This window comes from Bos indicus x Bos taurus, chromosome 22 (assembly GCF_003369695.1).
Source record: "Bos indicus x Bos taurus breed Angus x Brahman F1 hybrid chromosome 22, Bos_hybrid_MaternalHap_v2.0, whole genome shotgun sequence".
NCBI lineage: Eukaryota > Metazoa > Chordata > Mammalia > Artiodactyla > Bovidae > Bos > Bos indicus x Bos taurus.
This window is the reverse complement of record NC_040097.1, coordinates 23355459-23375110: the sequence shown is the minus strand read 5'-3', so window position 1 is coordinate 23375110 and position 19652 is coordinate 23355459. Positions and strand designations below refer to the sequence as shown.

The window sequence follows — 19652 nt, the reverse complement described above, 5'->3', positions numbered from 1 at the left end:
CAGTGGGATTTCCCAGGCAAGAATACTGGAGTGGGTTGCCATTTCCTCCTTCAGGGGATCTTTCCAACCCAGGGATCAAACCCACATCTCCTGCATTGCAGGTGGATTCTTTATCGTTGAGCCACCCGGGAAGCCCACTGTAAATGGAGTATAACCTTTAAAGCTTATATAATATTGTACAGCAACTATGCTTCCATATCTTTTAAGAAATGGGTATAAGAAGAAAGGTAAAAGGGGAAGAGTAGGGCCTAGACAACTGCAGTCGTTTTTTGTTGTGGTGGTTACTGTTGTTGTTATTATTATATTTTCAAAATCCTCAAGATTGCCAGCCTCTATTAATCACAAACGGATTGGAAAGTGAAATAGCTAAAAAATGGAGGGAGAAAGAGGTTCAGGAAATCCAACTTTGGAGGTGGGGACCACCCTCCCTGGGACTCTCCTAACTGAGAGGCGGGGAAAACCGCGGGGCCGGGGTGGGCATATACGGGAGTGTCCAGCAGGGGGCGCTGCGGGCGGAGGCGGAGCTGGGACCGGAAGCCGGGCTGGAGGCGTCCCGGTGCAGTCGGGGTCTCCTCCTACTTCCGCCGCCGCCGCCGCCGTCGCAGGTCTCGGCTGAGTTGTCGGCTGTGAGTTGCCGTCTGTTCGGAACCGCTGCTGTCGCCGCCGCGATGCCGCTGGAGAACCTGGAAGAGGAGGGTCTGCCCAAGAACCCGGACCTGCGCATCGCGCAGCTGCGCTTCCTGCTCAGCCTGCCCGAGCACCGCGGGGACGCGGCGGTCCGCGACGAGCTGATGGCAGCCGTCCGCGATAACAGTGAGGCCCGCGGGAGCGCCGAGTCAGCGGCCTAGGCCCGGGCGGCCCCGCGCTCCCCAGCCTGAGGGGTTTACCCCGACGGGGACCCCGAGATCAGACCTGGCTTATCCGCACCTCGGGGCTTTCATTTTCTCAGCACCTCCAGGCTTTCAGAGTGGTGTGCGGCTCTGTGCGCCTCCCGCCTTGGGACCAGGTTGGGGGTATCCCGAGTTGTTGAGCACCGAGCCAGAGACAGGGCTTATTGTCATTAGCGACTGGTCTCGGGGACGTTAGCATTGCCGGTGGAGGGTAAACTTGGCATCGGTTCCTTTTGCCCTTCCCAGTAGTGATGGCAGCGGACGCTATAGCCTTAAGTGCACGGGTCTGAGGTGTTTGTGGCTGTAAACAAGCTCGCCCTTTCTCTCAGTACAGCAGCCACCGAGAGGCAGACCAAGGGTTGCCCTATCCCCGGCCCTAGGAGAGGGCGGCGGTGACAGGCCTGGTCCTGATGTTGGCCTCCCAGTAGCAAGCACCTCGTGGTGCCCAGCCCTTTCCTGCTAATGGGCAGGGGTCCGGCGGACGACCTCACAGCTTGTGTGGGAGGAAGAAGATGGGGGTAAGCACTGTAGGGCAGGAGAGGGGGGCCCACGCCTAAGTCACACCCCTCTTGCTCTCTCTCAGACATGGCTCCTTATTACGAAGCCTTGTGCAAGTCCCTGGAGTGGCAGATGGACGTGGACCTGCTCAACAAAATGAAGAAGGCGAACGAAGACGAGTTGAAACGTTTGGATGAGGAGCTGGAGGATGCAGAGAAGAATCTGGGGGAGAGCGAAATCCGAGACGCGATGATGGCAAAGGCGGAGTACCTCTGCCGGATAGGCGACAAGGTGGGTGAGGTGGTCTCTCCTGTCTGTGTAGCCTGAAGTGGGCACTGTTCAGGGTCCCATTTTAAACATTAAGTACCCTCTTCCCAAAACTGCACAGGTAATCTGCTTACCTGAACTAGTGAATAGTGCAGAAATGAACGAAGAAAAAGTTAATGGTTTTCTTGCTACACTGTTCTCTCCTCGGCCCCCCAGACAGCAGCCAGGTGTGTATTCTTCCCCGTCTCTCCTTGTGATTCAGAGAAGTGCGTGTGCGGACATGCGTGTCTGCTGATGTTGCCAAACTTGGATGTTTCCGTCGTTTATTTTTGTAGCTTGTCTTGGTTGGGAAGCACTGGTTCTGGTGCTTCCCAGAACCAGTGCTTTACGCAAGTAATTGTCTGTCTGTAAGAAACTAAAATCTTAGGGTTAATGCTGAAGTTTTATTTGCTCTTTCTTTTTTTCTGCCTCCTGAGAGATTATCTTTTTAATTCTCTTATTGTACGTTTGTAGTCACGTGTAGGCACTTGTAGAAATTGGGCAGTATTGGTTTAAAAGGGTTGTTTTAAAGTGTATCGAAGTGTACTCATGCTGTGCTGTTTACTTTTTCTTTCAAAATTCTGTCTGGGTGACCGTCCATGTTAGTGCTTAGCTCTTGCTCATTCTGGTTGACTGCTGGTTAGTAGTCCGTTGTAGCAGGGTGATGCTGTGCTTTATTTAACTATTCAGTGGTTGGCCCCCTGTGGTGTTTTCAGCTGTTTTTTTACTAAGATAAGCTGCTGCTGTAAAACTGTGCTTGTGTGTGCCTCTGTGTACATATGCTTGTGTCTCTCCAGCGTGTACCCTGAGATGAAATCTCAGGGACAGAAAACAGTCCTTGTCTTAGTATCTGTGACTGTTCTTCAGCCCAGCAGCCAACCTAACTTATGCTATCGGCGTAAGAGGGGCACCTGCAAGTATTGGGTCTTTTAAATTTTTTAACCTAGTTGTTGTATAATAGTGGTTAAGAGGATGGGCTTTGGATGTCCTTGACTGTAAGCAGTGTACCCTGAAGTGTTGAGATAATGGATTACATGGCATTAACTTTAAAAAATTGAGTACTGTGGACTCTTGGATCAGATTGCCTGAGTTCTGTTTCTGGCTTCAGTAATCATGATTTACATAACTGGATGAGTTTCCTCAGCTATTAAATAGGAATAATGATAGTTCCCAGGGGCACAGGAGTTAGACTAGTACCTTGGCAAAGTGCTGAAATGTTAAGTGATCTGAACTGTTATTTATTATTTGATTTAAATTTAAAACAAGTTTATTTTTTTCCTGCTGACTGTAGATTTAAGATCTGGTTATTGTAAAAGTTGAAAAGTACAGAACAGTTTAAAATATAGCTAATATAGTTTGAACAGGATGCAGTATTATGAATCAATGAGAAATGTCAAGCTTTTGATTCAGGCCTTGAGGAATTTCAACAAGGATACGCTGGAATCCACATTTTGTCCATTGGTGGTCTTCTAATAACATAGTCCATGTCTATGCAATAGCATTCTTCTAAAATGAGGAGTTTTCCTCGTTCCTCCGTTTGTTGTTTGTCTAATCTTTATTTACTGTTGGCATGCTGCATCTTTGCTGCTGTGTGCGGCTTTCTCGAGTTGCAGCGAGCAGGGGCTACCTCTTGTTGTGGTGGCTTCTCTGGAGGAGCGTGGACTCCAGGGCTCTCCGCCTCAGCAGTCGTGTCGCACTGGGCTAGCTGCCCTGTGGCACACGTGGATCCTCCCAGACCAGGGATCGAACCCGTGTCTCCAGCATTGGCAGGTGGATCCTTACCCACTGCGCCACCAGGGAAGCCCTACTTTGTTTTTAATATTTTATTTTATTTACTAAATGATCGACTTGGTGGATTTTTCTCACTGTACTGTATTGATTATAGTCATTATTATTTTTGGTGGTCAGTTTGTTATAGATTTGTTAGTGTAAGTTCCTTTAAGATGGTTTCTTTGTCCTTTTGACATGATCTCATTGGTCTTCCCTATTTTCTCATAAAACAAGATGTCACAGGCTCACGTCGTTTTCTTTCTTCTTTTTTTCTTTTTTGTTTTTGGTTTTTGGTTTTTCAGGCCACGTCACACAGCATGTGGGATCTTAGTTTCTCAGCTGGGGGTTGAACCCATACCCGCAGCAGTGGGAATGCAGAGTCTTAATCCTAACTGGACCACCAGGGAAGTCCCACATATTCATATTTTTAAAGCAATGAAAACATTTTATTCCACAATGATTTGAGATGGAATTGTATATTTAAATAATCAGTTGCATTCTAAGTGATTAAGGTAAAATTTTTTAATACTCTTTAGTTGTTAGGATTGATAATTTACAGGAAAGTAAAAGTAGCGTATTGTAATTGTTAGAGGAAAAATATTGAATATATAGAACAAAGAAGAATACTCAAACAATGGTGAATAAGTTATGAATGTGTTTTTTCCCCCTAGAATATAAGTATATGCTTAGACACATTTGATGTATTTCTTACACTTTATACACGTGGAGAGAATAGTAACCACCCAGCTTCAACAGTTACCATCTCATGGCCATACTCTTCTGTCTCCACGCCTACCTCTCCTCCCACTTTTTGCTTAGAAAATCCTAGACAGCTGTAGCTTTCAAAACATTTAACCTTTTCTCACCTGTTCGCCTTGTTCTCTTGACAGGAAGGTGCTCTGACAGCCTTTCGCAGGACCTATGACAAAACCGTGGCGCTGGGTCACCGACTGGATATTGTGTTCTATCTCCTTAGAATTGGTTTATTTTACATGGATAATGACCTCATCACTCGAAATACAGAAAAGGCCAAAAGGTACGTTTTAGTGGTGGGGGTATATTCCCTCTAAGTTACGATGCGATGAATAAGAAATTGATGGAAGAAATCTGTTTCTTTTGTTTCCAACTAGTACACTTGGTCAAATAATTAATGTACTTATTTAGGAAACTATTCTCTTTATATATTACTTTTTGGTTTAAGTTGTGACAAGTTGTTCTCTCTTTCATAATAATACAAAGCTTGCAAAAAGCACTGTTTATTTCCAGATTATGACTTTTGTTTTAATTTTATAGCTTGATAGAGGAAGGAGGAGATTGGGACCGGAGGAACCGCCTAAAAGTATATCAAGGTCTTTATTGTGTAGCTATTCGTGATTTCAAACAGGCAGCTGAACTCTTCCTTGACACAGTTTCAACATTTACATCCTATGAACTCATGGATTATAAAACCTTTGTGACTTACACCGTCTATGTCAGCATGATTGCCTTAGAAAGACCGGATCTCAGGGAAAAGGTAACGACTGAGTCTTTGATACTCATGTTTAGAGAATACACCATGCTTTTCCAGAATAAATAAACCATAATCATTGAAGCATACATTTGTTCTTTGAAAAACCCCTAGGTGATTAAAGGGGCAGAGATCCTCGAGGTGCTGCACAGCCTGCCGGCCGTCCGCCAGTACCTGTTTTCACTCTACGAATGCCGTTACTCTGTTTTCTTCCAGTCGTTAGGTAAGGATAGAGTTGTTCGTTCGGGCTGTCTTCATCTTATTCCTCACTCTGTCTGTGGACAACCTTAGATGATTTTTCACATATATGAAAAATACAGTGTGCAGAGATAGCTGTTGTTCTTTGGTCAGCGTGCCTAATCTTTGTCCATTCTTGTTAGACGCTGATCAAATATCTTTTTGTGTGGTCCACAAGGTAAGATTGATGGTTACATTTTTTTAAGGATTATTTAACAAAACAGAACACAGAAAAATGCATGACAGTTCTGCGGCCTCACCAGCTAGAGAGATCAGCTGTCTGGTTCTCTGCCGAGGAAGTATGCCTGACCCCTGAGCACGAGTGAGCAAGCGGTTCTAAGCATTGAGTGTTTTGGCGACTGATGTATGGGAATTTGACTCTCCTTTCAATTGAGTTAGCTGTGCATTAGCTGAGTCTTTGTGCTGATTTGCAAATCATTTTCAAGGGATGTTGGTTGAGAAAATGTGTTGAATGTGTTTGTGGTGTTCAACCCAGGGTTCCTTCCCAGATTTTCCTAAAACTTAAAACAACTTGGCATTGATAATTCTCTTGTCTGCTGCAAGTTTCGGAAGGTATTTGGTTAATATAAATAGGCAGCATTTACAAAACTTGGGAAAGGAGGACTCCAAATGATGATCTTTTACTTTCGAAGTGGGTGTTGGCCCAGTGCTTATGGCGTGCTTTCTCCATGCCTAGAAAGTTCGGCTGCCTTGTGGGAATTCACGTGTCTGTGCTCAGTCACATCTGACTCTGCAACTCCATGGACTGTAGCCTGCCAGGCTCTTTCTGTCCATGGGATTTTTCAGGCAAGAATTCTGGAGTAGGTTGCAATTTCATCCTCCACAGGATCTTTCCAACCCAGGGATCGAACCTGTGTCTCCTGCATTGGCAGGTGGATTCTTCACCACTGAGCCACCTGGGAAACCCCATGGGGATTCATACTCCCTTTTAGGCAGCGTGGGAACAGGGAAGGTGTGGAAGGACCTGTGTGGTCCTATCTTCTCATGTTGGCCCACACAGTTGGAAGTGTGGAATTGCCCTTCTCCCTTTTTTATGGCTATGGATCCCATGGTCTGTATTCTGCTCAAATGTGGAGCTTTCTCCTTATTCCTTTGGCCGAAGAGGTTTTTAATAAACCCTTTGTCTGCGTTCCTGGTGCTCTTATTTCATGCCCCATCTATTGACAAGGTGTGCAACCACACCAGTGCTTGCAGAACGTCTTCATCACCCAAAAGATGCTCTGTACCCATCGGCAGTCACCTCCCCTTCCTGTTCGCAGCCTCTGGTCTTTCTGTCTCCATGGATTTGCTTATTTCGGACATGGCGCATAAATGGGTTTACACAGAGCCTCGTGCTCGGCTCCTTCTGCCAGCATGCTTTTGCTGTCACCTGTGCTGTAGCCTAGAGCAGAGCTTCATTCAGTTTACAGCTGAGTGACACACCGCTGCATGGAGACAGGGTTTTACTTATCCATTTATCAGGTGATGGACGTTATCATAAACAGTGTTGTAATGAATGTTTATATACAAGTTTTCATATGGACACAGTGTATACTTTCTCCTGGGTGTATACCTAGTAATGGAATGGCTGGGTCATATGGTAACTATTTGAGAAACTGTTTGAGAAACTGCCAGACTGTTCTCTAGAGCAGCTACGCCGTTTTACCACCAGCAGCGTGTGAGTCCCAGTCCCATCCCCCCAGCCCCCACCATAATACATGTTAATTGTGTGTTTTTTTTGATTATAGGCATCTTAGTGGGTGCAGTGATACATGATGGTTTTGAATATCTCCATGTGTTTATTGGACATATGCCTTGTTTTGAAAACAAATTATTCTGGGATGCTTTATTACAGTTTTTCTCTACTGCTACCCAGAGTTATTAGGAGCAGACCTTACTTTTTTTTTCTTTGTAATGATCTTGACACGAGCACAGTGCCTGTCTGTGTCATTAAGTGCTTCGTGAAAGTGTCTGTAATTTGAGACACTTGGGATATGTACCAAATTTACTCATTTCCCAGATATTTAAAAATTAAAAAAAAACTTCATTGGAGTGTAGTTGGTTTACAGCGTTGTGTTAGTTTCAGCGGCACAGCAGAGTGACTCAGTCACACACATATTCACTCTTTGTTTATTCTTTGCTCATACGGCTTATCTCAGAATACTGAGCAGCGCTGCCCGTGCTGTCCAGCAGCCCTTGTTGGTTTACTGTCTTACAATAGTGTGTGTGTTCTTCCCAAGCTCCTGGTTTATCCAACCCCCCCTTCCCTTTGGTAACCAGAAGTGTCTATGCTAAGTCTCTTGCGTCTGTTTCTGTTTTGTGAATGAGTTCATGTACATCAGTCTGTAGACTAGACCAGTAAGTGATCTCATAGGCTTTTTGTCGTTCTTTGTCTGACTTCCTTCGCTTACTGTGATCATCACCAGGGCTATGCATGCTGCTGGAAATGACATTAACTCACCCTTTTCTTCGGCTGAGTCATACTTCATTGTACATGTATGAAACGCTCGCTTGAGCCATCCATCTTCCCTGGAGCTTTTGGGTGCTTCCTGTTGAATTCAGTTCAGTCGCTCAGTCGTGTCCGACTCTGCGACCCCATGAATCGCAGCATGCCAGGCCTCCCTGTCCATCACCAACTCCCGGAGTTCACTCAGACTCACATCCATCGAGTCAGTGATGCCATCCAGCCATCTCATCCTCTGTCGTCCCCTTTTCCTCCTGCCCCCAATCCCTTCCAGCATCAGAGTCTTTTCCAATGAGTCAACTCTTCGCATGAGGTGGCCAAAGTATTGGAGTTTCAGCTTCAGCATCAGTCCTTCCAAAGAACACCCAGGACTGATCTCCTTTAGGATGGACTGGTTGCTAGTGTAAATGGTGCTGCAGTGAATGCTGGGTGCACGTGTCTTTCTGAAGTGAGGCTTTTCTCCACCTCAAGGCCAGGAGTGAGAGCAGGTCATGGGCAGCCTGTGTTTAGTTTCTTTAAGGAACCTCCATGTGTCCCTTCTGGTGACTGTTAGCAGTTTCCATTGTGCCCCGAAAGCATAGGCAGGTTCCCTATTCTCCGTGCTCTCTCCCACATTTACTGTTTGTAGTCTTTTTTTTTTTTTTTTTTTAAGCTTTTTACTTGATTTTGGAGTTGAACTGATGACTAAGATGTGACTGTTTCAGGTTCACAGCAGAGCAGCTCTGGCATCCGAACACGTGTATGCTTCTTCCCCACACTGCTGTTCGTAGTCTTTTTGATGATGACCAGTCAGACTGGTGCTAATTATTTCTTGAATAATTAGCAATATGGAGCATATTTTCATGTGCTTTCAGAAAAGGGTGGGGGGGAAAGGCAGCGTTTATCTTAAGCTGATCGCTTAAGATTGACTTGTTGAAGGTCCAGCATGCTTTGAATTGTTTTTTGATTACCTGCCCTAGGCCATTGCTTAAAGGGCAGGTGTCCTTTACAGCCCAGCAGGCCTTGTGAATTTGAAGAGTTGCCAGTTTGCGCTGGGCTTGCCAGGTGGCTCAGCTGGTAAGGAATCAGCCTGCAATGTGGGAGACCTGAGTTTGATCCCTGGGTTGGGAAGATCCCCTGGAGAAGGGAGCATCTACCCACTCCAGTATTCTGGCCTGAAGAATTCCATAGACTGTATAGTCTATGGGGTCGCAGAGAATCAGGCACCTGAGCGGCTTTCCTTCTGGCTTGTTTTCAGGTGTTGTTGTGGGAAATGTCCACATGGTGGCAGCACTTCTTCACGCCCCTCTCGGGTTCCTTGGGCAGTCAGAGCCCTGGAGAAAAGCCGTGTTCCAGGGTTTTTGATAAAAGTGCAATGCACCACAGTTCTGGTCTCTTGACTTCCCCCTTATGCTGCACCCCCCACCCCCCCCCCCAAGAGAAATCTCAAGCCTTCCCCAACCTGCCCTGCTGAGGGTGCTATGGTACTTAGGTGGGGTAACTCAGGAAGGAGGCTGGCAGTAGGAACCGCACCCCCAGGAGACTTAGAGACCAGGTGACATTGAGAGCTCTTTCAGCCCAGAGGGTCCACCATTCTGGGGTGCACTAGGCGTGGTTGAGCTCTAGGAGGGCCCGCCTGGATCTGGAAATTGGGGTCCCATCCACAGGGGACTAGGCACTCAGGGTCCAGACGGGGCTCGTTTGCTGGTACATCCTCCCTAGCTCCCTCAGCCCCAGCCCAGTCCAGCCTTGGGTCCCAAGGCTGCTCAGGCTTCAGGGGTGTGACTGCAGCCCAGGTCCCCGGGCCTGAGGGGAATACTGTTGATATTTCTGTTGTTTTCTTTTTAAATTCTATTTTTATTGTATACTGGAGTAGAGATAATTTACACAGTGGTGTTTGTTTTTGGTGTTAAGCAACCTGGTTCAGTTACAGAGATACGTACATGTATTCCTCTTCATATTCTTTTCCTATCTAGGTTATTACAGAGTGTTAAGTAGAGTTCCCTGTGTTATTTATTAGGTCCTTGTGAATTACCTATTTTACATATTGTTGTTCAGTTGCTAAATCATGTGTGACTCTTTGCCACCCCATGGACTGTACCACACCACATTTCCCTGTCCATCACCATCTCCTGGAGTTTGCTCAAACTCATGTCCATTGAGTTGCTGATTCCATCCAACCATCTCCTCCTTTGTCGCCCCCTTCTCCTGTCTTCAGTCTTTCCCAGTATCAGGGTCTTTTCCAATGAGTCAGCTCTTCACATCAGGTGGCCAAAGTATTGGAGCTTCAACATGAGTCTTTCCAATGAATATTCAGAGTTGGTTTCCTTTAGGATTGACTGGTTTAATCTCCTTGCTGTCCAAAGGACTCTCAAGAGTCTTCTCCAGCACCACAGTTCTAAAGCATCAATTCTTTGGTGCTCAGCCTTCTTTATGGTTCCAACTTTCACATCCGTACATGAATACTGGAAAAAGCATATCTTTGATCATACACACCTTTGTTGGCAAAGTGATGTCTGTGATTTTTAATATAGGTTTGTCATAGCTTTCCTTCCAGGGAGCAAGCATCTTTTAATTTCATAGCTGCAGTCACCATCCACAGTGATTTTGGAGCCCAAGAAAATAAAGTCTGTCACTGTTTCCACTTTTCCCCCTTTTATTTGACATGAAGTGATGGCACCCAGTGCCATCATTGTAGTTTTTTTAAATGTTGAATTTTAAGCCATCTTTGTCACTCTGCTGTTTCACCCTTATCAGGAGGCTTTTTACTTCCTCTTTACTTTCTGCCATTAGAGTGGTACCATCTGCATATCTGAAGTCGTTTATATTTCTCCTGGATATCTTGGTCCTGCTGGTGGTTGATCCGGTGCAGCATTTCGCATGATGTACTCTGCATGTAAGTTAAATAAACAGGTGACAGTGTACAGCCTTGTCATACTCCTTTCCCAGTTTTGAACAAGTCAGTCATTCCATGTAAGGTTCTAACTGTTTGTTCTTGATTTGCATACAGGTTCCTCAGGAGACAGCTAAGGTGGTCTGGTATTCCCATCTCTTTAAGAATGTTCTGCAGTTTGTTGTGATCCACACAAAGACTTTAGCATAGTCAGTGAAGCAGAAGTAGATGTTTTTCTGGAATTCCCTTACTTTCTCTATGATCCAGCGAATATTGGCAATTTGATCTCTGGTTCCTCTGCCTTTTCGAAACTCAGCTTGTGCATTTGAAAGTTCTCAGTTCACATACTGCTGAAACCTGCTTTGAAGGATTTTGAGCATTACCTTGCTAGCGTGTGAGATGAGTACAACTGTGCGGTAGTTGGAGCATTCTTTGGCATTGCCTCTCTTTGGGATTGGAATGAAAACTGACCTGTTCCAGTCCTGTGGCCACTGTTAAGTTTTCCAAATTTGCTGGCGTATTCAGTGTAGCACTTTGACAGCATCATCTTGTAGGATTTGAAATAGCTCAGTTGGAATTCCATCACCTCCACTAGTCTGTTCATAGTGATGCTTCCTAAAGGCCCACTTGACTTCACACTCTAGGACGTCTGGTTCTAGGTGAGTGATCTCACTATCGTGGTTATCTGGGTCATTAAGATCTTTTTGTATAGTTCTTCTGTATATTCTTGCCGCCTCTTCTTAATGTCTTCTGCTTATGTTAGGTCCATACCGTTTCTGCCTTTGATTGTGCCGGTCTTTGCATGAAAGCGTCCCTTGGTATCTGTTAACCGGTTTTCAGGTTGTTGTTACAGGAAACGTCCACAAGGCGGCGCGGTCCTCCATGCCCCCCTCCAGTTTCTTGGGCAATCGGAGCCCTAGAGAAAGTTGTGTTCCGGGGTTGTAGATTAGAGTGGAATGTGCCAGGGCTCGGGTCTTTTGACTTTTTCCCCCTTCTCCTGTACTCCCCCAAATCCCAAGACCTCCGTGAACTGTGCTCCTGAGGGTGCTGTAGTACTTGGGTAGGGCAACTCCAAGGAGGGAAGCTGCTGGTGGGAGCCTCACCACTGGGAGATTTGGAGACCAGGTGACGGGTCAAAGCTCTTCCTACCCGGCGGCTCGACCGTAATCTGGGTGTTCTAGGCTTGACTGAGCTCTCGGAGGGCCCCCCCTAGATCTGGAGATTGGGGTCCCATTCACAGGGGACCAGGCACTGAGGGTCCAGGGGAGGGGGACTCCATTGCAGGCACGTCTCCCCCATTCCCTCAGCTCCACCCCAGCGCTGCCTTGGCAACAGGCTGCTCAGGCTCCAGGAATGTGACCGCATCCCGGGTCACCCAGGCCTGCAGGTAATACCATGGACATCTCTTTTCTTTTTAAATTTAAGTACTTTTTGTGTGCTGGAGTAGAGTTGATTTACCCAGTGGTGTTTTTGGTATGAAGCAAACTGATTCAGTTACATGATACATATGTGTATGCTTCTTCAGATTCTTCTCCTGTCTAGTTATTACAGTGTTGAGTTCTCTTATACAGTAGGTCCTTGTCAGTTATCTGTTTGTAAAATACATGTAATATATTACTGTGTGTGTGTAAACCCCAGCCTCCTAATGTATGCCTCCCCTCCCCCAACACACCTTTCCCCTTTGGTAACCAGAAGTTTGTCCTGGTTATCAAAGTGTGTGCGTCGTTGTGTTTTGTGAATGAGGTCCTTTGTATGGACTTTGATATTCTACCCATAAGTGATATCATAGGCTTTTTGTCCCTCTGACTTCCTTCACTTAGTGTGATCATCTCCAGGTCCATCCACATTGCTGGTGAAGGCATGAGTTCATTCTTTTTTGTGGCTGAAGGAACATTCCATTATGTGTATGTACTCATATGTATCTGTTCCTCTGCTGACAGGTTGCTTCCCTGTCCTGCCTGTTGTAAAGTGCTGCTGTGAGCATTGGGGTGCATATATCTTTTCCGATTATGGCTTTCTCCACATATATATGCCCACGAGGGGAACTGCTGGATTATGTGGTAGTTCTCTGTTTAGTTTTTCAGTGAAGCCCATATCCTGCTCCATAGTGGCTGTTGCTAGTTTACATTCCCACCAACAGTGTAAAAAGGTTCCCTTTCCTCCACACCCTCTTCAGCATTTATTGTAGACATTTTGATGATGGCCATTCAGATCATGGTGAGGTGATGCCTTATTGTAGTTCTGATTGCATTTCTCTGATAATTACTGATGTTTCTTGTGCCTCGTGGCCATCTGTATTTCTTCCCCTGAGAAATGTCTATTTAGATCTTCTGCCCCCATTTTTTCTTTTTTAGCTGCTAGGCATGTGGGATCTTCTCTGACCAGGGGTCAAAGGCTTGCCCCTACATTGAGAGCACAGAGTCTTAACCATGGACCACCAGGGAAATCCTGCCCGTTTTGTGATTGGGTGGTTTGGTTTTTGACCGAGGGCTGCAAGAGCTGTTTGTGTGCTGTGGAGATTAACTCCTTGTAGGTTGCTTTGTTTGCAAATGTCTCCCATTCTATGGGTTGTCTTTTCATTCTGTGGTTTCTTGAGGTGAAGGAGCTTTTAATTAACTCCTGTTTATTTTTTACTCTAGGAGGTCATCAAAAAAGACATTGCTGTGATTTATGTCAGAGAGTGTTCTGTTTTCCTACATTTAGGTCTTTGATCCATTTTAAGTTTATTTTCGTGTGTGGTGTTAGGGAAGGTTCCAGTTTCATCCTGTCACATGGAGCTGTCCAGCAGCACTTATTGAAGAGACGGTCTTTTCTCCATTGTATGTTCTTGCCGCCTTTGTCATAGATTAACTGGGCATAGGTGTCTGTTTATTTCTGGACTTGCTTTCGTGGTCCGTTGACCTGTCTGTCAGCACCATGCTGCCGACTACTAGCCCCGTGGTGCGCCCAGTACGTTTCTTGCACTAAAGCCCATGTTACTGCCATTTCTTTGCAGTGGCTCATTGTGTTTTCCTGCCGAGTAGCATTTCGATGCGTGTGTGTCACAGTCTGCTGCCTACTCAACCTGTAGGCGGGCTGCAGGCAGAGCGGCCCTTGGGCACCCCTGGGACGGCGGGGCCAGGCCTGGGACCGCCCTCCATTTCCCAGGCATTTTAAACGCAAAGGACAGACAGGTGAATCTTTTGACATGTTACCATTTGTATCATTTACTGTCTGCTCCTGTGTAGTGAGATATGTAGCATTTATTTGGCTTTGTAATAAGCTTTTTTGCTTTGCTAAGTATTCATAGACTGTGTACTTTGAAATATTTTACTTGAAAGAGGAAGTAACATCCTTTTCTAGGTAAAACCTAGTTTTCAGAAGTTTACAAATAAACCGAGGTGAGAAAGTCTTAATGTCCAAATTCATATTACAAATTACACAGAATTGTTCCAGAATCATTTTAAGATAGTTATATATCCTCCCAGAACTTCTGTGCATTACATACTTGGAAAATTGGAAAGTAGCAGTCACCCCAAAACCCTGAGGTTTTCTGTATATGTGGAAAATTTTCTAATGTATCACATAAAGAAGAAAGAGGCGCTCTATCCTTGGCTTGCCTGGGCTCTTTCTCTTGAGGCAACCGCTGAGCTCAGGTTCCAAGGGCATTTGTGTCCAGAGACACAGGCACGAAGCACCATTAAATACACGTAGGTGTATGTTACACACAGGTTTCTAAGTAGCTTTTTAGGATTTTTAAGTACCTTTTTCCCTAAAATATAACGAGTATTTCTTCATGTCTCCGTACATATAGCTGGGCATTGGGTCAGTAAGTATTTTTAAGTGTCTCTCATGCGTGGGAGAAGGAAATGGCAACCCACTCCAGTGTTCTTGCCTGGAGAATCCCAGGGCGGGGGAGCCTGGTGGGCTGCCGTCTGTGGGGTTGCACAGAGTTGGACACGACTGAAGCGACTTAGCAGCAGCATGCGTTGGACACTGTATACGTAGCGGCAGATCTAATAGGCGGACCTCCTTGGAACTGCCAGTTAACCTTTCTTCAGCACCTTAGTACGTCAGTGTATTGAATTCTGTATTTTCTCCGGCTGTGCCTCATCCTTTGTTAGGCCTTTCAGTGGCTAACTGGCCTGGGCGCTGTCATTGCCCTTCTCTCTACCTGTATTCTGTTATCAAGTACACATGGATGGCAGGGATTTCCAAACGTGAGTCTCCAGCCCCAAACCTGCCAGCGAGCACCAGACTCAGGCCTTGGGATCTTCAACCTGGATATTAGTAGGAGAGTCCATCTCCACCTCGCCAAAGTGTAACGTTTGAATCTCTCCCCACCCCACCCAAAAACTCAAAAAAGGAGAAATTCTCCAAGGATTTTTATCTATTCTAGCCAGAAATAAGTATACGCTAGACTCCTTGCTCACCTTCCCTGTCTGCATAGCTGTCCCCCTGCTACCCTCTGAACCCGCCCTCCTCTCTGTTCCAGGGCTGAGCCGGGCTCTGCCTGCTGCGTCTGTGTTGCTCTAAGTCTTCGGTCACTATTCAAGTTTTATTTTCATGGAGCTTGTTTTTATTCTGGGAGGCTGCCTTGTTTGTTCATTTCTCTCTTCTTCCCCTTGGAAACTGAGTTGCTGTGGCAGCAGAGACCTTATCTTGTGGTTTCCCACCACATGCTCATTACTTAGAATGGTGATAGGTACTATTATTCAGGAAAATGATCGTACTTCTGTGGATTGCTCATTAATATTCTATGTACACTTTATAGAACAAGGCTAGTAATTTTTATCATGTTATAAATCCGCCTTCTAGTTTACCAGTTTATCCAAAGGGAGGTTGTTATAATTTGTCATCTTATTCATTGCAGCTATTGTGGAACAGGAAATGAAAAAGGACTGGCTTTTTGCGCCTCATTATCGATACTACGTAAGAGAAATGCGAATTCATGCGTACAGCCAGCTGCTGGAATCGTACAGGTCATTAACCCTGGGCTATATGGCAGAAGCTTTTGGTGTTGGTGTGGAGTTCATTGATCAGTAAGTCTGAACAGCATCGTGTTAATTTACTCTACAGTTATACCTTTGAATGTGTAAACTTGTACACTGTCTCCACTCGCACACTTTCTCCTTGTGTGTTTCTACTTTGGTGCTGTGGTAGCAAAGTGGTCTCTGTTACGCCTTGGAGATCCACTCTGCTACGACAGTAGTGACTCTTAGCTCACTGTCTTACATTTCACGTTAGGTCCTAGCTCTTGTGAGAATGCCTTCAATTTTTTGGTTGCTAAAAATCGAAGACTTTGAGCCTTCGATTCAAAGGTTCATCAGATAAATAGGTACTAAGCCCTTACTGTATGGTTGGCATTATTCCAGGTCTGTCTTCATGGAGTTTCATTCTAGTTTTGGGGAGAGTTGGCAAGTATGCACAAAAATGTGTGTGTCATTTCAGATAGAAGTGAGTCTGCAGCGATAATCAGTTGGTGCAGAGAGATGCACAGCTGCAGCCTGGTGGGAGGCGGGCAGGTGGATAGGTGTGCGGGGCCTGGGGTGGGGAGCTGGGACTTTACGTCATCCCGGTGCCCTGGGAGCTGCTGGAGGACGTTCAGCCTGTGGGTAAGTAACGGTGTGTCTTCGCACACCAAGGGGACGGGGGCGGGGAACCAGGGCGAAGTAGATATTCAGAGGGGGAGCTGTCCACGTGGCATCTCGTGAGAAGTGGTCCTTCACTGTTAGCTTTGAGGATTAGTCTGCAGTGGCTCACGGTGGTTATATAGTAGTTTCTAATGAAGTTCTAAGGCATTTCATTTTTAAAAGACCATACTCTGTTTAGCCAGTTTGTTTTTTCTAATGTTTTATTACGAAAAATTTCAAACATGGAGAAATTGCTGTATAAATCTTTAACACTGTGTTTGCTTTACCTTATTTTTCACGACTTCAGAGACAGTTACAGACATCAGTACGTTTCATCCTCGGTCACCTTGGCATGCACATGAATATTTATTTATGGGTTAGTTTAGAGTAATATTTACAATCAGTAAAACACACAAAGTATAACCAAATTATGGAGCCAGAAATTTCCTCATTCTCTTCCTTTGAAAGAAAAAAGACAGTGAGTAGTTTTATTATCCATCCAAAGTAAAAGGCTGGGCTCTCCAGGGAGCTTTGGTTTTCTTGGTGAAGTTAAAAGCCTGGTGGTGAGGGCCGATGAGTTGTTCCTCATGGGGTCGTACTGGAGGAGCTCACTGGTGAGCAGCACATGGAGAGAGGGCGTTGGTCTGGCTTCTTTCTTTGCTGTTTCTTAACAGTGTGATGGTGGTGAGAAGGCCGTTCGTTGCTCCGTGGGAGCAGGGTGAGGCTCAGCTGTCTGTGGATAAGGTGCATAAAGTAGGAAGTATTGTTAGACACGCTGCGGTATGTGGTATTTGAATTATTTCGTTTTTCCCTTCATGTTCTCAGCCCAGCTTTAGAGGCAGAGGTTTCAAGCACACACTGAGCTGTGGTGTTACCTAGAAACGCCTTGCTTTAAATTTGTTTCTTACCTTATAAAATGAGTTTAGGTGAAATCTTTCTGTAAGTTTAAAGAACACTTGTACTTCGTTTTTCCATTTCCTTAGACTAAGTAAGATACTGGTGGAGAAAAGGACCAAGCCATCTGTGAGTAGACACATCTGTTACTGACATATGTAAGGTTAGAAACCATACCCGTGGGCTGTATTGCATAATTTTGGTGGTAGGTGTTTTATCTGGAACTTAGGATGCAACTCTGGTTTTTAGGTTCTCTTTACACAGCAAATATTTGGCTCATTCTTACCGGACACCTGTATATGAGGCAGTATCTGGGTGGCTTGGAGAAGATGAGTCGTCTTGGGGTATGTTTGATGAGCACACAGGGAGACAACAAAAGCGTAGTTTGGATCTAGGGAATGGGACTTAGGCACCCATTGAGGGCAGGAAGGAGTTAATTTTGTCGTTTCAGAAAGGAGGCTGTGCTGAGATAGCTCTTGGGGGCCTTGAGAGTGGATGTCATTGCATGTCTAAGATTTTTACAGGAACTAGGGTGAATGAGGGCACGTAGGTGGAAGGAGTGGCCCAGACGACTGGAGGGAGCACCAGCCTGGCTTACTGGAGGGCGGCTGTGGCGGCGTGCGCCGGCAGAGCCGCAGCGATGAGCAGGGACAGATAACCGTGGTGCATCTGGAGTCTCCTTCAAGAGTCGAGGGCGTAAACGAAGGGCAGGGGAAGCAGCAGCTGCCCGCGGTCTTAGCTCGGCAGAGGGCACGCTGAGTCCCAGTCTGCTTTCAATGCCTGGGCAGTGCTGCTCGGTGCAGCTTGTCCTAGCTTTCTCTCGAGTTTGCCCAGCTCGCCTGTGGATCTCAGTAGGACTCACAAGGCTGGGGCTGTCCGCCTGCGTAGTTTGCCCTGTGGGCCTCAGACCCAGAACAGTAGTGCAGATGGGTTTCGCAGCTGCAGTCTGGAGACGCAGCTGTGTGAGTACCTGGGAAGTGACCGCAAGTGAGTTTAGAACCAGTGAGCTTTTAAAAAAATGTTCACAGTTTACCTAAAGCCACTCAGTAACATGATTCAAAAACTAACAGTTGAAAGAATGGCTGTTGTAGTGACTAAATCAAATGTATCAAATGTATTTTTAATGAGGATAGGAATAGAGCACGCTCTGTAAACATAGAGTTCTTACTAATTTAAGATAAGCTGGTGGCGCTTTGAAGCTAGAAGTTATCTTTTTTTCCTTACCTGGTTTCTGGGATTTGTGAGAGTTAAGCTGCCTTCACATCATTCTCAGCCACGTTTCCCCACCAACTTGAAATGGCACTTTGGGTGTTTCTGTGCTAGGAGCAAGATGGTGTAGTATCGGGGAGAGTCATCTGTCACAATTTTTCTTAATTAGGAGGACTCTTATATGAATCTCTAAATTCAACCTAGTTCTATTACAAATAGGTATTTTAAAGGCATCAACTTTCCACATATTCTCTCCGGTATTACTGAAAAGTTGTCTTCGTGCAGCTCTCGTAGCTATCTAAGGGTTTCATTTTCCCCCACGTCACAGGGCGGTAGACAGACAGAGAGTCTCCACTTCGCTGCTGTTGAGGGGTGTGTTCAATAACTGTCCCCCTTAAGGGGGTCAGCTCAGCTGCTGTGTGTCCAAATATTACCTTGAGTAAAAGACAACTGAATCATGTATTTAGTGCAATTCATTTTTCTAACAGTTCTCTACAAGGCTAATGCTAAACGCTTTTTCCCTTCTCTCTCAATTAGGGAACTCTCCAGGTTTATTGCTGCTGGGAGGCTACACTGCAAAATAGATAAAGTGAATGAAGTAGTGGAAACCAACAGGTACGTAAGTTTCTGTATCATTTGTAATACTTGCAGCAAAGGACATTCCTAAAACAGAGTGCCTTCTTTTTAAAGTAGGGCAGCTATCGTTACTGTGACTGCTAACTAACTCGTGTGTTCCCTGGATTTACTTATAGACCTGACAGCAAGAACTGGCAGTACCAAGAAACTATCAAGAAAGGAGACCTGCTATTAAACAGAGTTCAGAAACTTTCTAGAGTAATTAATATGTAAAACCAAATACACAAAGGGTTTTCTTTAGCGCTTATTGGGAATTTTTATAGCTTACTTGTGCCCAGTTGAACTGTGTAAAAAATAAATACTGCATTGTTTCTTTCAACTTACCTTTTTCTTATATACATGCACAGCGTTAAGGATGGGGTCCAGTAATACCACATTTACATCCTCTGAATCTTTGGTTTATGGTATAATACTTACAGAGACTACCTGAGTTCAAATCCTGACCCTTCAATAAAACAAAAGTAAGAGATGGCATTAAAACATACAGCTTAGGGAATCAGAGGGGGTTAAGTGCCGTGGAAAAAGAAACCTAAAACCCGGTAAAGGTGGCGGTGAAATGAGTAGGCCGTGAAGAGCTCTCTGCTGTCGGGTGTCATAGAAGCCTCTCCAGGGAGGTGATTATAAATAAAGAGGAAGGAGAGACCATCTACACCCCTACTGAGGGGAAGAGAGGCACTGGAGGCTTTCAGCAGAGGAGTGGCCAGGCCACCTCACCGTGTGAGTGTCAGCACGGCCCGGAGCTGGCTGCTGTGGAACG

The 19652-nt window shown here is 45.5% G+C and overlaps 1 protein-coding gene and 1 long non-coding RNA gene across 2 annotated transcripts; one reads left to right on the top strand and one right to left on the bottom strand.

Annotated features, from left to right (window-relative positions):
- Positions 1-573: 573 nt before the first annotated feature.
- PSMD6 (proteasome 26S subunit, non-ATPase 6) lies at positions 574-19218 on the top strand. The gene is made up of 8 exons (XM_027523262.1): positions 574-813; positions 1474-1679; positions 4355-4500; positions 4758-4977; positions 5086-5194; positions 15397-15565; positions 18797-18874; positions 19012-19218. Exons 1-8 carry the CDS (start codon positions 669-671, stop codon positions 19106-19108), a joined length of 1170 nt encoding a protein of 389 aa, XP_027379063.1. The 5' UTR covers positions 574-668; the 3' UTR covers positions 19109-19218.
- Positions 16360-18803, bottom strand: LOC113880737. Its single transcript, XR_003507810.1, has 2 exons — positions 17065-18803; positions 16360-16889 (listed from the first exon to the last, which is right to left on the bottom strand). It is a non-coding gene; the product is annotated as an uncharacterized LOC113880737 (long non-coding RNA).
- Positions 19219-19652: the final 434 nt, after the last annotated feature.